Source organism: Triturus cristatus, chromosome 11, assembly GCF_964204655.1.
Source record: "Triturus cristatus chromosome 11, aTriCri1.1, whole genome shotgun sequence".
NCBI classification, from domain to species: domain Eukaryota; kingdom Metazoa; phylum Chordata; class Amphibia; order Caudata; family Salamandridae; genus Triturus; species Triturus cristatus.
This window is the reverse complement of record NC_140594.1, coordinates 932,233,234-932,248,513: the sequence shown is the minus strand read 5'-3', so window position 1 is coordinate 932,248,513 and position 15,280 is coordinate 932,233,234. Positions and strand designations below refer to the sequence as shown.

The 15,280-nt window shown below is 43.5% G+C and overlaps 1 protein-coding gene across 4 annotated transcripts in view; it reads left to right on the top strand.

Annotated features, from left to right (window-relative positions):
• YEATS2 (YEATS domain containing 2) overlaps nt 1–15,280 on the top strand; it is a 1,415,500-nt gene that overhangs the window by 1,290,748 nt on the left and 109,472 nt on the right. For all 4 annotated transcript variants that reach the window (XM_085634927.1, XM_085634925.1, XM_085634929.1 and 1 more), the window contains one exon: nt 9,309–9,535. In XM_085634927.1, the coding sequence (XP_085491053.1) occupies nt 9,309–9,535 (227 nt within the window). The remainder of the gene's footprint in view (nt 1–9,308; nt 9,536–15,280) is intronic.

Below are 15,280 nucleotides of genomic sequence, written 5' to 3'. Positions count from 1 at the left end.
ATGGCTGCTTTACGCTGGTCCAATCACACTTGTGTGCACTGGCCGTGTGGTATCTGAGTACTTCCCTACTGAGAGGAACATGAGACAGGGGTGCCCCCTGGCACCGCTCTTCTTCTCCTTAGCAATGTGTGCCGCTGGCAATTCAACTCCGCCGCAACATAATCGAGTGGGGTATTGAGGTATGTGGCATCACTCACGTCATCTCACTTTGTGCAGACGACGCTCTTGTTTACGTCAAGTGTCTGGAACGATCCATGGGGATGTTGCTACAGATTGTGACAGAATTCGGTGCAGCGTACAGGTCAGCAAGCAGAAAACTGTGCTGTTTCCCCTGGCTGTGCTGGTGCATGCACAGCCAGCCGAACTCCCAGCGACCAAGCTTCAGTGGGAAAAGGATCACTTCCGCTATCTGGGAGTTCAGGTGGCGCACACCCCTGGGTCCCACTACCAGTTCAATATGGTGGGGGGGGGGGAATTCACTGCTGTTCTGGAGTAGTTGATTTGCTTCTGGGTATGCTTTCCTCTGTCTGTGATAGGTAGAATTGCGCTGAACAAAATTGTCTTACTGCCCCGCTGTTTATACGCTCTACAGAATGCCATGTACAGTGTTCTGAATTCCACAATCGCAAAATTGAATATGCTTCTAGTGTCCCTGGTGTGGGCTGGCAAGAGGAGTAGGGTTAAATTGGATATTCCAAAATTGGATTCTGGTTTTGGGGGCCTGGGACTATTGGATCTTCAATTATACTCTTTTTCAGGCATCCTGCAGTACGCAGCACAGTGGTGTGCAAGTGGCTCAAATTAGTAGAAAAACCTGGATGAGAGGCAAATGCAGATCTCCAACACAGTCTCATGCTAGAGGGAGGAATCTCTGACGGCCACCCTTTTATTGTTCCGCAGGTGTCAGTGGCCTCGGTATTGTGTCGGGCACCCTATGCTAAACTGCTGCCCCTCCAGTGGCTGAAATCCATCCCAGATATACCTCAATGGTACTTTTGTCACAGCGGGAGAAGCACAGGACCTGTTTGGCCTACCTCAAGGCCATTTTCGGCAATATGCTAAGGTGTCCTGCACATTCCAAGAGATTTGGTCTGAGATCCCTTCGAAGCTAATGGAATCACAGACGTTACAGGTACTGCTGGACCAGGTATCCACTCAGGGATTGATCTCCTGCATATAAAAAGGCTCTCAAAGGAATTTGTCATATTGACACAACAATAGTTCAGAGCAGATGGGCTGGTCATCTGCCTGGGCCTCTTCTGAGAGTGCTTGGAAGAGGGTATTAACTCAAGTCAAGCAGGTGGCTAGCAATGCAAGGTTCAAGCTCACCCAGTTCTATTATCTATAGCAGTGGTTCCCAAACTTTTGACTCCTGAGGACCCCCTTTGAGTCACCACTGGAAGCCGGGGACCCCCAAGTAATTTGTAGGATTTAAATTTCAAACATTAAAACAGTAATTTGAAAAAAATAAACACGTGTGCACACAAAACAAATACTCAAATTACTAAGGATTTTAGGGGCATATTTACAAGTTTCTATTGCCATGGGAACATCACTTTTTGCGATGTTCCTGTGGCAATAGGGGCTTATCCTTATTTACAAGGCAGCGTTAAGCCACTTATTGTGGCTTAACGCTGCCTTGTAAATAAGGCCCCCTTTCGTGCAATGCTTAGCGTGAAAAAGGTGGGCAGTGGGCGTTTCACTCCAACAACCATTGATTTTGACGCTGCCCTCTATTTACAAGGTCAGCTTAAATAGGAGACAGCACCAAAATTAAGACCATGAAAAACCTGGTCTTAACTTTGCATAATGAGGAGAAATGCCTTATTTCTCCTCGTTTTTGCTTTTTCCAACGGAAAAAGCAAAACACCTTGATTGTTTATGTTCAGGAAGGTGGCCCTTCCTGCACATAAACAATCTTTAATAAAAATTACGTTTTGTAACTTCCATGTGTGCTGCATTAGGCAGCACACATAGAAGTGACAAAACGGCATTACAAAATTGTTCATGTGCAGGAAGTGGGAACATAGCAGCATCAGGATAATGATAGACTGGGAATAAACATATGTTGCTAACTTTTACCATGCAGTTTGCAAGCAGCTCTTTGATGACAGTTTATAGGACACTGCTAGATTACGATAGTCCCTTATGAATTGCACAGTGACAAAAGAATCTCTGTGACAAAATCAGTAACCCACTGACCAATGCACATAAAATACTGTTTTTTAAAATGCATTTTACACATTCTTTGCAGTAGGCATATTAACTCTCTGTGTCGCATAAGATAAGTCAAGGCTGCCACTGGACAAAACAGTCATCTCTCTCCAGCAGGTAAATTAATCACTGGCATTTTCTTGACACGTTTATAGTTGCTCGAAAAACTGCTAATTTTACAAGGAACTTTGCAGTGCTTTTAAAACTTCTGCCTGGGGACCCCCTGGGAATGAGCCACGGACCCCTGGGGGTCCTCGGACCCCAGTTTGGGAAACACTGATCTATATCAAATGTATATAACCCCGCAGTGTCTACATAGAATCAATGTAGCTTGGTTGGCTGCATGTGCTAGGTGTGATTTCACTCTGGCGTCCTTCCTCCACATGATGTGGGATTGTAGAAAAACTACAAGGGTTCTGGGTAAAAATCCTAAAGGTTCTCCGAGAGGTCACGCAAATGTGTGTGGAAACCTCTGTTAGTCTCTGCCTACTGGGGGTACTACCAGAATCCTAAACGTCGTGCCAGGATGAATCAACGGTCGCTGTACTGGGGCTGGTACTCGCTAAATGTCACATGGCTATCCACTGGCTGCAACCTGCTGCACCGCCGGTTCAGAAGTGAATGGAGGACATGCATGAAAGGGGTGTGGCTGAGGAGAGGTGACTTCGTGCAGTACGTACGGATGATAATGCTGAGCGATACGAGGATATGTTGGATAGTCTGGCAGAGATCGATCTTCCATTAGTGGGCTCCGCACCGGTTTCCCAGACCCCAAGTCCGGTGACTTTCCATGCGAAGGACTCAAAGTGCTAGCTAACCGGATGCGTGTTCCCAGGTGGGTCTTGAAATGGTGCCACTGGCGCACTGGAATGCTTTTTCCTGACCTTGCTTCCCTCCCCCACCCACTTTGCCACCCCCACTTACTCCGTCCTACCCATCCCCAATTCTGCGTGGTATATGCGAGTGAGGGGGTTCTCTTAACATCAAAGTAATGTTACCATGGTCACCTGCTGCTGCTGCTTGTTAGTATGTTTTAATTGGATGTTTAAGCTGTTTCTTTAATGTAATGCTTATTTCAGGTACTTCAGCAAATTTTGCTGTTTATGGTGTTGGTTCTGATGTGGGAACAGATGATCCTCCGTGATAGCATATGTATTGTCGCATTGTGCCATACTTTTATACTGATTACAATAAAAACATGTTTTAGAAAAAGGATGCAGAAAAATATTTTATGAGCATGCTGTCCTCATCAAACTCAAGTGGCATCTGAAATGATATTCCTGGAATGGAACTTTCTACAAATAGACATGCTTGCAACCAAAAATGACAAACTTTGTCACTATTGCTCACAGAAGTGTCCTATGGGTGGGGTGGATTCTCTGGGTGACAGTCTCCGAAATAAAACTTCCTGGTCCATTAGGCATTTATGTTACCCTTTGATGCCGAAGGTGATCAGCAGGATTTCACATCACAAAGCTTGAGATTCTTGTCACTGAATTATGCTGATCGCCAATGGTCCCTTGCAGTTCTCTGTTGTGATTCTCCTTGGCCACTTCCTAAATGGAGAACATTCTAACTCAGAATGGATGAAAGTTGTTCCACCCATATCACATTATATTCACCCTTTCAGCTCAGAACTTCAGAGATTTTTACTTTCTTAAGGTCTACAGTAAGAAATATTGAGTGTTTTTTTTTTTGCTGCTCTAAGACCATTTACCTGAGTAGTTTATTGTAGCAGGTGTTCTACGTCTGTAGCTTGGTATTCCTATTAAACCTCCCAGATTTCACAGTTTGAAGTTTTCCAATCAGAAAAGGATCTTAACATTAGTACAATGGAGGGCTATTTAGATGCTATTTCAGCGTACTTGTTTTTGCCAGAGCAAGGCTCTTTATTAAAGTGAACATAGTTCACGGATTTTGGAAGGTTTCTTTAATTGTGGGTATATCTTACGTTGGAAGGGTGAAGAACCTTGATGCTTCTCTGCTTACTATATTCCATAAGAATACGGAGGTTCTGCAAAGGAAAATGATAATTTTTTAGGTTTTGCATGGCGTTGCAGTTTAAAGCGCTGCTCGCCTCGGCGTGATTTATTGTGAACGAGGATTTTCAGAAAAAGGCTTTTAGCCCCGCCCCTCATTTCCATTGGCTGGCGTCACCGTTTATGCTTAACGGTGGCCTCACATTGGAAATTAGCTTTTTGGGTTGCCTCCCTTTGGCCATTTGGTCTGGCCCATCTGGACTGGACCGCCTGCTTCACGACTGTCGTGGAGCAATTTCTTATCTCAAGGAGGCATGTTATGTAAACAAGCCGTGAGATCCAGTCCGGATGGGCCATCCCAAAATGAGACAGGGCACCACGTATTTATTTTTGCATCGCGAAGTGAAAGCGCGATGCAAAAATAAACAGCGGCTGCCTTCCTGCAATGACGAGCGCTGGTCACTTTGTCTTCCCGGCTCTCCCGCGGTATTTCCTGCAGGAATTCCTCCCGACCCAGCTGTTCCTAATGCTCTTGTCTGTTTTAACCACTTGGACCTCACCAAGAGATCAGTGCGGCGGTGCGGGCTGCGGGGTGGGCTGCGGGGCCAGCGAGGTCTCGTGGCATTATTTCATAACAAGAGCTGTTAACTGCGCCTCCTCTGCACAGGCTTGCTGTCCGCGAGGCGCACTCTGCCAAGGCTTTACGCGAAGGCACGAGACAAGCAGCCAGCCTCTCGCTGGGAATATGAGTAACAACAGGCCAATAGGAGTCGATGCCAAGCTGACAATGCAAACGCACTTTGGAATGGAATTGTGTAGGGTTTTCACAAATACGGAAAGTGTATCTCAGTCTTGTTGTTTGTTTGTCAGCGTGCTCCTCATTGCCGTCCTGCTCCTGGGTCTGCACTAAACGTTTAGCATTACCAACAGCACGGGCGCCAAGCTCAATATTTTAGCAGGCGCCCACCTGACGTGCTGACTTTGGCAATGCTTTTTTGTCATTTTGCCTGCTCCGGAGGAAGAGAACACGATCTAGTGCCCACAGGGCACAAGCAGGCAGTCACCGGTGCAGGCAGCTGTAGCCGGAAACCACCGCTGGTCCCTACTCCAAGCCTGCACCTCTCAGGGCGGTGACTCAATGGGGCACAGTTGTAGCAGACATCATCTTGGGGTCTGGCACGACCACCTGCTCTAAAACCACGAGGGCTTCCTATAAACAAGTCAATGATACTCTTGTTGAAAACCCCAAATGATTAAGAGGCAGAGGTGCATCCGGGGTGGCAGCTGCACGCAGAAGCAGCAGGTTTGTTATCCTACCGAGCTACCGTACTAATCTACCAGCGTGCACTGCGCCGTCCTGGGTGGATATTAAGGCTTGGAAAGGGCCCTTCCCCCTGGGTTAAAGCCTCCCCGCCCCCGTGTTTGCTGAATGATCAGTGTGAACCATGACGTCAACGATGGAAGTCAGTGCCTGGGGAGTACATGCCCAGCAGGGGGGATGTGTGCGTGTATTTACTCAGCATTTTAGGCAGCACGTGCCCGTCCTTTCAGCATCACAGTGGCAAGGCTGTGATTGGTCCTTTCTGCGGGGAAGTGAACAAATGAGACACGGAGCCCTGGGGCGGGGCTGGAGACGCCACCAGACTTACAGTATCTTTCATAGAAACTCAGTACTGATGCTGTACATGGTCAGTCGGTGCCAGACTGGTGGAGGAGGAATTATCAGCAGGCGTGGGAACACACCCTGGGGGGAGTGTGCATGTGTGGTGAGGAGGAGAGACTCGGGTGAAATCCATAGATCCGGCTCCATCTGCACACAGTCGAAGTGGTCTGACGGCTAAATTGCGACTTTGGTGCTGGAAACCAAGGTTCGAGCCTCGGGGTCGCGTCCACATCCTGTGATTCGGGGCAAATCTCTTGTGCAAAGCGCTCCAATACCTTCGGGTCGAGTTTGCGCTATATAAATCTACATTAAAAAAAAAAGCTGCTGCCAGGTCGCAGGTCATTAACATCGAGGCCGCCGCTTCAGCCATTCGTTTCTCCGAGGCCCCTTCCTTTGCCATTTTTACAGGACAGTGTCGTTCACGTTTGTGGGGCCCGGTTGACGTGGTGCTGTGCACATCAGAGAAGGAGGTATTTGAGCCTCTGACTGCTTGACGTGTTAGCCCCCTTGCCCAAAGGGCGCCTCCCACTGTGGGGCGCGCGCTGTGAAGCACTGCATCTGTGCGCTTCAATGTTGTAGTGTTCTTTCCATACCAATAATACTTCTGAACCACAATGTGAATTTGTTCCTGACTATTTTTGCTCTCAAATTTAATTTGTGCTCCTAATAGTATATTTACGCTGCTGGTGGTTTCACACCAATAGTGATTTTGCAGCGTAATGCAATTTTTCACTTACGTGTAAACATCCCGTAATAGCGAGCAACTTTGGGTAATTGCGCGGAAGCGAATTACACACATTTCACACACCCTAAGCAAATTGTGTTTAGGCTCCTGTATTTGATTTTTGCTCCTGAATACGTTTTTGCATCCTGCTGTATTGTGCCCAGTGCTTTAAATGTGCCGGTGCTCACCGGTACGAACCACCGGCTCTTTCTCATGTTGCACCCTAGAGTACCAGAGAGTATCGGCACTAAAGGGCCAAGTTTCGATGCAGGTGCTACTGCGCCATGAATCCTCCCTCGCAGCACCTTCTGCGGAGCTTAAAGCGAGCCTTTGAAACAGGGCGGAGGCCCGGGCTGAGCTGGGACAAGAGGGAGCAGCAGCTCTTGACTCCAGGACAGAGCCATCTACGTGCGCTGCTGTGGGAGTCCTGAGAGAAGGGGTTTACTGCTGGGTGTTTTCTTTATCTTAGTGGCGGCAGAACGGTGACTAAAACCTAATGGGCGGGGCTGAGGCGTGCTTGGCTCATGGCGATACAACTCTCTAGCTTGCAATTTGCTTTAAAGGCTTGCAAATACTCGCCCATCGGCAATTTAAATGAAAGGTATTCACACGAAAGAACACCCGTACCAATTAACTGATTAACTTTAAGCAAAGAAAACAAGCATTAAAAATGCAATAGATCTCGCCTTTCATGAAGTTAAAGCCATTTGCTTTGCTATACAATATCATTAGCAAAGCAAATGGCTTTAACTTAATCAAAGGCGAGACCTACTGCATTTTCAATGCTTGTGTATGCTAGGTGTGGAGTTTGAGATCTATGTTTCGCAAACTAAATATGTCCCAGGTTTCTTTCTTCCTCCTCATTCCTCAAAAGAGGAAGACCGGCTAACTATATTGGACCCTAAGAGGGTATTGAATCACTGTGTACATAGATCAAGTGACATTTGCAAGAATCCAGTATTATTATTTGCTCCTCCTTTTGAACATTATTACATATATGGGGGCTGGGTGGATAATGGAACAGAACTCTTGTGATATTGGTGCATGTGATGCCTTATATATTTGTTGACATGTGATTTGCAATTGAGCTGCGCGATGCCACAGTCTGCACCCATCAGTGCCATTTAACACTAGTGATTGAGATTCGCTAAGAAAACACGCCGTGATTGATTGCGATGCCTATGAAGTAGTTCAAGTAAGTTATCTGTGGGAGTCATATTCTTCAGAAAAAGTGATTGTGGATGTTAGCAACTTGTCCTTTAGCATTCCATTGTCTCTTAGCTACGCTTTAAGGAGCATTTCAAAACTATCCATTAAAGTTTCTTTCTTGAGAAATTGTTGGTCTCGTGTCCATTATTGTGCACATAGAATGAGTGACTTTACTATATGGTTACTATACCATTTAAGCTTGACAAAGAACCACTTCGAGCCTGATTTACAAAGGTAAAGTTAGACTAAAACTCTACTACTTTTCGGTTTCCGCAAAGGTAAGTTACTTTACTGCTAGTAAAGTTACTAGTAGTAAAGTTACAAGTAGTAACTTACCTTTGTGAATACTAAAAAGTAGTACAGTTAAACTTTTGATTTAACTTTACCTTTGTGAATCGAGCCTTTAAGTGTAAACTTAGACTTCAGGTGTAAAGTCAGACTTCAGGTCTAAGTTTACCTTTGTGAATCAGACCCCTTGTGTTGTAGCCGAATTTCACAATGACCGTTCTTAATGACTCCTCTTATGAAGGCTCAAATTGGCTGTCACCTCTTAATATGATATGGGGAACCTCGAATGAACTACTTTTTTCTTACTATTTGGTTCTAGGTGTGTCATTTATTGCCATGTATTCGAATGTGTGCGAAACGTCTGTGCTTGTAATTACACTGGTCAAGTCCACCAGAGTCGTGCTGCCACCTCCCTCTCCAGGGATGTGCAATATAGAGAGCAGTTTGGAAGTCATTACCGGTTGGAGGTTTGCGCTCCAGCGTAGGACATTTTTAGCTATTCGCTTCAGCAAATCATTAATTAAGCAACTGCTACTTCTTGCGGCCTTATTGTCCTACAATCAAGGCGCATTTTTAGGGATTGCTTGTTACATTGTTCGCGGACTTAACTGCAGAAATGTGTCATCACTAAGTAACAAGTGATTAATATATATTATAGCAACACTGTTTCTGAAGTATTGCGTTTGTACTTTGTAAAATGTTCAATCATGTTTGTTGTTCTTAAAATGTTGCTAGTCCTTGTTGAAATGCTTTTGAGAAACGTGGGGACATTGCCTGCACCGGTCGTTTCAAGTAACACTGGTCATTGCCTTTTTGTTCTGTGCATCTCTGTGACCTGTCTTTCATTTTACTTGGTGCGGGGGCCTCGATTCTGGAGGGCCCCCCCCTCAGTTCCTACTGATGTGAGTGTGAGGGGCTCCTTCAGCACATCTTACAGGGGGGCCCTCTCATGTTATGTTATGCCACTGTTTACTGGCACATGCAATGTATTGACAGCAGACTATCGTGCCGTGTAAATCGTCCCTTGATAGATAATACTGCTTGCTTTCAAGTTCGAACATGGTGTTCACAGACATCAGGAACATTTACCTAAAGTTGAAACCATGCAGCTAATTGCTGCTAATGTGAAGTTCTAGATCATATTTAACTCCCAAAAAATTATATTCATCATTTTTTGCCTTTTGTTATAATGTTTTAGAGGAAGGAAAAATTTTATTTTATTTTGTTTTAGAATGTCCATCTTCGTACTCGACTGCTGAAAGTCTATGCCGAAAACTTGAGGATTTACAACAGATTCTTAAAAAGGAACCAGAGTGTGACGAAGAAGTAGACATAGTAAATGTCACGAAACCATTGAAAGCCAACATCAAGAAAGAGCAAAATGAGAAGGTTGAGGAGGTGAAATTTTATTTAGAGCCCACCCTGGCGATTGATTTTGTCAGCAACACAGCTCAGAAGGTAAAGTGTAGCATGTGGAGTTTGTAATGTCTACGAGATTCTAACGTCTTTGCATTGTGCTCAATACTTCATGGTTGCCGTTTTAAGCTGTAAATAACAAGTATAAATGGTGCTGAGACAGAATATCAAGTTGAAAATGTTGTGAATCAGAAAAATCAACCGCAAGAATATCGTGGTCAAGAATATCGAATATAAGGTAAGAAATTGTTTTTAAAAATATAGAAGTCATTAATATTGTTTGCAAAAATATAGATGTTTAAAATATCGTTTTTTTTAATTAGTGTTCTGTATTTCAGTTTGTTTTAAATGTATGCGATTTTTTTTTTGTATAACTATTGTTTGTTTTTTAATATATGTGTTACATTTTTAGCAGTTATGAATTTTATTTTAATTACATTTTGCATTTTTTAGTTCCATAGTGGGTTGTGGGTTTATAGGGGAATAGGATGGGAAGTAATTTAATTATAATAAATTAAAGATTATTTTTTATTTATTTAATTCAGATTTTATAGCGTTAATTGTGGGATGTAATTTATTTGTAATTAATTGGTTGCTAATTAATTAATTGATAATTAATTATGGTAATTGTGATTTGTTTTGGGTGCAGGTTGTGGGTTTTATAGGGGTAAAGAGTAGGAAGTAATTTATTTTTGATTAATAATTGTTGATTTATATTAATTGATTGAAAATTAATTATGGAAATTGTGTTAATTTTAAGTGCAGGTTGTGGGGTTTATAGGGGTAAAGGGTGGGAAGTAATTTGTTTAATTAATAACTAGTTGTTACTTTATATTAACTAATTAATTGATAATTATGGTAATTGAATTTTTTTAGTTGTGGGTTGTGGGGTTTATGGGGTAAAGGGTGGGAAGTAATTCCTTTTTAATTAATTAATAATTAGTTCTTAATTAATAATTGATAGAAAATTAATTACGGAAATTGTGTAATTAAATTTAGGTGCATGGTTTATAGGGGTAAAGGGCGGGGAGGAACTTTTCGTTTAATTATTGTTAATTTATATTAACTAATTACTTGATAATTATGGTAATTGTGTGATTATTTGTTTTTAGGTTTTTAAGTGTGGGGTTTATGGGGTAAATGGTGGGAAGTATTTATGTTTAATTGATAGTTAATAATTAATTGAAATTAAATATTTAATTTGTGAAATTCATTTTAGGTATAGGTTGTGGAATTTATAGGGTAAAGGGTGGGAAGTAGGTTTTGTTTAATTAATAAAAATTAGTTGATCCTTAATATTAATTAATTAATTTATATTTAATTAGGGTATTTGTTTATTTTTTGTGTGTGGGTTTTATTGTTATAGGGGAACAGTGTGGGGAGTAGATTCATTTTACTTACAGTGAACCGTATAAATGTTACTTGTTTTAAATGTACTTAATGTTTTGACCTGGGAAGGATTAAAGGCTTGGTACCCTGCGGGGGATTCGTTCTTGCAACATGTAGTCACTCCAGATGTATGTAACAAGCACCTAACACTCTAATCTAGGGATTACTAGAAGGAGAACCAATGCAAATACATTCCTCCAAAGAAATGAACTTAAAGATGATCCCTTCAGCCCTCTGTATGGCCACATCCATCCATTTTATAGGCGCCGTAGTCAACATTCACCATATGAAAGCTTTGCTTCCTTTGAAGAGATTGACTTATACTTAAGAGATGGTGTGACAGTTTTCCCTGTCACCAAATCGGAATGTAAGTATGGTCTTCGGATAGAAGCTGAGCGCTTCATGGGTATTTCTTGTCCTTCACCCATGCATGCACATGCGTCAATTTCAGCAGACACTGGACAGTCAATAGAACCAGTTCGACAACAATATTGAAGATGTGATGCTCATTGGTCATCAAATGATTCAGTTTGTAGAATATTCCATTGATTATAGTTTCTGTTTTAAACAAATTAATATACTTTTGAGATAACAATTTAAAGTGCAATATACATCAAGAGCAGACTGAATAAGGCCAGGAATGCCTTCATGATACTGAACAAAGTGTGGAGGTCATCTCAGTACAGCACCAACACCAAGGTGAGGCTTTACCAGAGTTGCGTTCTGTCCACATTCTTATGGGAATCAGAATGGAATGCTGGCAGGTGATACAAAGCAACATCACCAAATTGTCAGCCTTCCACACCCGTTACCTGAGAAGAATTTTGCACTTTTGCTGTCTGCGAACGATCTCCAACCAGGAACTGCTCACCAGATGCTAGTAGGAGAGCATGGAAACCATTATTATGAGAAGATGGAGATGGCTAAGACATACCATCAGAACAGAAAGAAAAAGACTCTCTCACAAGAACAGCTTGCTACAAGACAACAAAAGGCAAACAGAAGAAGGGCAGGCCAAAGAACACTGGAGGCGAGCTATGGAAACAGAATGAAGACTCTGACCCACACCTGGGCTACCATACAGAAACGGGCTCAAGATAAACAGAAGTGGAGGTCCTGTGTTGCTGCCCTACATACCAGCTGGCAATAGTAGTAGTTTTGTAAAACAAATATAATATTTGGAACATTATTTAACCAAGTTGGCGCATGTGATTGACCAGTAACTCATTTTGAATGTATTGGAAAATTTAAGATTTCTTAAATAATCAGCAGTCTGCCTATACACATTTCTTACTGAATGGTGGCATCCTAGTGGTCATAGTGTCATCATCAGATCAAAATCCCTGCAATCTCAAAAAATGTGATTTCAATAGCCAGTTACCATGTTTCCATCGAGAATAGCTGTCAGTTGTTTAATCCCCAAAACAAGAGACTCCGGGCTCGATTTCTTGAATCTCTACAGTTTGTAATCTGTATAGATTTATTATAATTATTTGATGATTTAATCGCTGTAAAAAAAGTTTAATAGTCATTATTGCTTTAGTCGATATTGGTTAAAATCATAAAAGCAAACAATAAAATACAGTAACAGTGCATTGAAATTACAGTATAACGATATTGCACAAGATAGATTACAATAGCACTGCCACTAACTATAGCCTGATTAATACACCCAATCCAATTTTTTCCTGATATAAATTTCAGACCATCGATAGTTAGATACATTACAACAAATTGGTATCAGTTGTTGCAAAAATATTCAAGCAGGGCAGCATTGCTTACATTTATAGCCCCGTAAAATAGGCAAAATAAAACGTTTCATTGGTATCTTATCAAATGTACAAAAGAACATTATGTGCAACGTACATTGATCCAGATAAGCTGTCACACAGGCATTTGGCTATGGTACCAGACCAGTCATTGATTTTAGGAAAAGTTACAAGTCAGTGGAAAATGCCAAATCTAAATCTTGTCTGGAAAAACCTATGTTGGTCGTTGAAAAAAACATGTTTAAGATAATGTTGTAAACTGTCGGCTAAGCATCATTTGGTTATTAATTACGCTATATTTAACAAGTTCAGCGGATAGATATAACACTTTTTTACCTCTCTCCTGCTTATGTGATGTAAAGAATCGAGGTTATCAAAATATTCTGAGGCTTTTACAAAGTACAGTTTATGAGAATCAATAGGTTGTTACAATGAGCCATGTACTTCAAATAAGACCCCCAGGTAGGAAAAGGTGCAGTGAAACTGAATTTTAAATCCGCAATTTAAGTTTTGCACAAATTTACTCTCAAACCCAAATCTTGTGTACAACCGACGAAGCAGGTGAGTAGCTGCTGCAAACCCAGGGGAATACGAGACATGAGCACTACGTCATTGGCATTGAGGTGGGCTGGGATTAGGTGATGCATGACCTGAGGGAGGTCCCCACACCACTCAGTGAAAACTGAACCTAAGCTGTTAATGTAAAGAGTAAATAAGAATGGCGCGAGAATGCAGCCCTGCCTAGCCCCTCTCTCTATGCCGAATTTGTCTGTGCATTCGCCCCTAAGCCCATAACGTACCTTAGCCTTGCTCCCCATATACATATCCCTGAGGAAAGAAATTATCAGCCAGTCGATTCATAGCTCGGATAATATCTACCATAATTTGTCGTGTGCCACACAGTCAAAAGCACTCCATAAGTCAACAAATGCCTAAAAACAGCTGGCCCTTTTTAATTTAAATGTACTTCTCAATTAACAGGGTTAAGACCCTGCTCAATCATCCCCATACCCCCTACAGAAGCTATATTGTAGATCGGGTTGAATATCCTTGTTTTCTGCCCATTCTTCGAGCCTACCTTGTAATATTCTACCTGTGACTTTCCCCAAAGAATCAAATAGGGAACTGGGGCAGTAACATGCTGGATTTGAGCGGTCCCCTTCCTATAAATGGGAACTATCAAAGAGTCCAACCATGAGTTCAAAATGCCCGATCTACAGCAGTCCCCTAGCACCTTAGTCAATATTGGTCTCCAAAGCAGTATATTAACCATAAGAAGGTAAATTGGGTTACCACCTGGTCTCTATACTTTCCCGCCCTTGTTAGTAAGGGCCCTGTTGACCTTCTCTAAGGAAAAGGCAACGCAACTATAGTGCCCTGGTAATTCCTCAACAAAAACCTAGTCCATCCTCAAGGATATCGATCCAGGGGCCGAATAGATCTTTAAAAATTAGCCACCCAATCGGCTTCATTGATGGCAATCTCTAACCTAGGCATCTGAGAGAAACACGTTAGTGATAGATTCCTTACCTTAGAATTACCCCCAGGCGTCAGACTGGATCCAGAAAGTTTTCGTCAGCAGTACCCCTGCGCATCGGTAGGAGTCGTCGTGCGGCTTCGCGTACGTCGCTGGCATCGTAGTCGCCGAGATAACGTTGCTGGAGCTACTTAGACGCTGGCGTCAGTTCTTTCTTTTTCCACGCCAGCAAGAGCAGTACCCCCAGTCAATTTTTGACTGAGTTTTTTTGGGACTTTTTGTCTCTGTTCTTTTGAGTCTTTGACTCCTGGTGTATAGGGATACCTGGTTTTAAGTCACGCACCACGAGTGTCTCTATTGCCTGGGGCGCGACCATGACCCCTCGTCGTACCCCGACTGTCGGGCCATGGCTCCGAAAACTTTGCTGGAGTGGTCCCGAAAGTTACTTGAGGCCCGGGAGTCGGCTCCACGCTGTTCAAGGTCCCGGTCCCGTGGGAGGTCGAGGGACCGGTTGCGGAGACGCCACCATCGTTCGACGAAGTCTTCGCACTCGGGGTCAGGTAAGACGAAGCACAAGAAGTTGAAGAAGCGGCGTCACTCTTCGCCATCCCCTAGCCTGTCGCAGGACACGGCTGAGGGTGCGGGTTGTGCCACCCCCGCGACTCCGGAGGAGCCTACCCACCTTTCCTGGGTCCGTCGGCGACTCCGGCCCAGCTGCAGGAATTCCTCTCTGCTGTGGCCCACCTATTTGGCCCATCGGGCCCCACCGGTGCCCGACCGGAGGTCCTCGCCTTCCTTCATCGCCGGCTCCTGCGTCGTCGACAGCTCCGGCCTCGACACCATGAGACCCCCGTGGATCCATGCCTGGATCACAGTCGATGCCGGTTGACTTCATATGACCTCCACGGACGCCGTCCCCGTCTTCCACCCCGACGTGTAAACGGTGCTGGACCGATGTCGCCTGACGCTGATGGGGAATTTCTATCCCTTTCTCCATCCACTTTCTTTCCCACCTGCTCCACAGGTTACGGAGGACAGGGAGGACTGGGAGGGGTCTGAACACCCTCTCGCAGCCCAATGCGAGTTAGAGCCATACTGGGAAGAGGATTTGGAGGATGCAGGTGGACTGGATTTTTCTCCAGAACCTGGTGC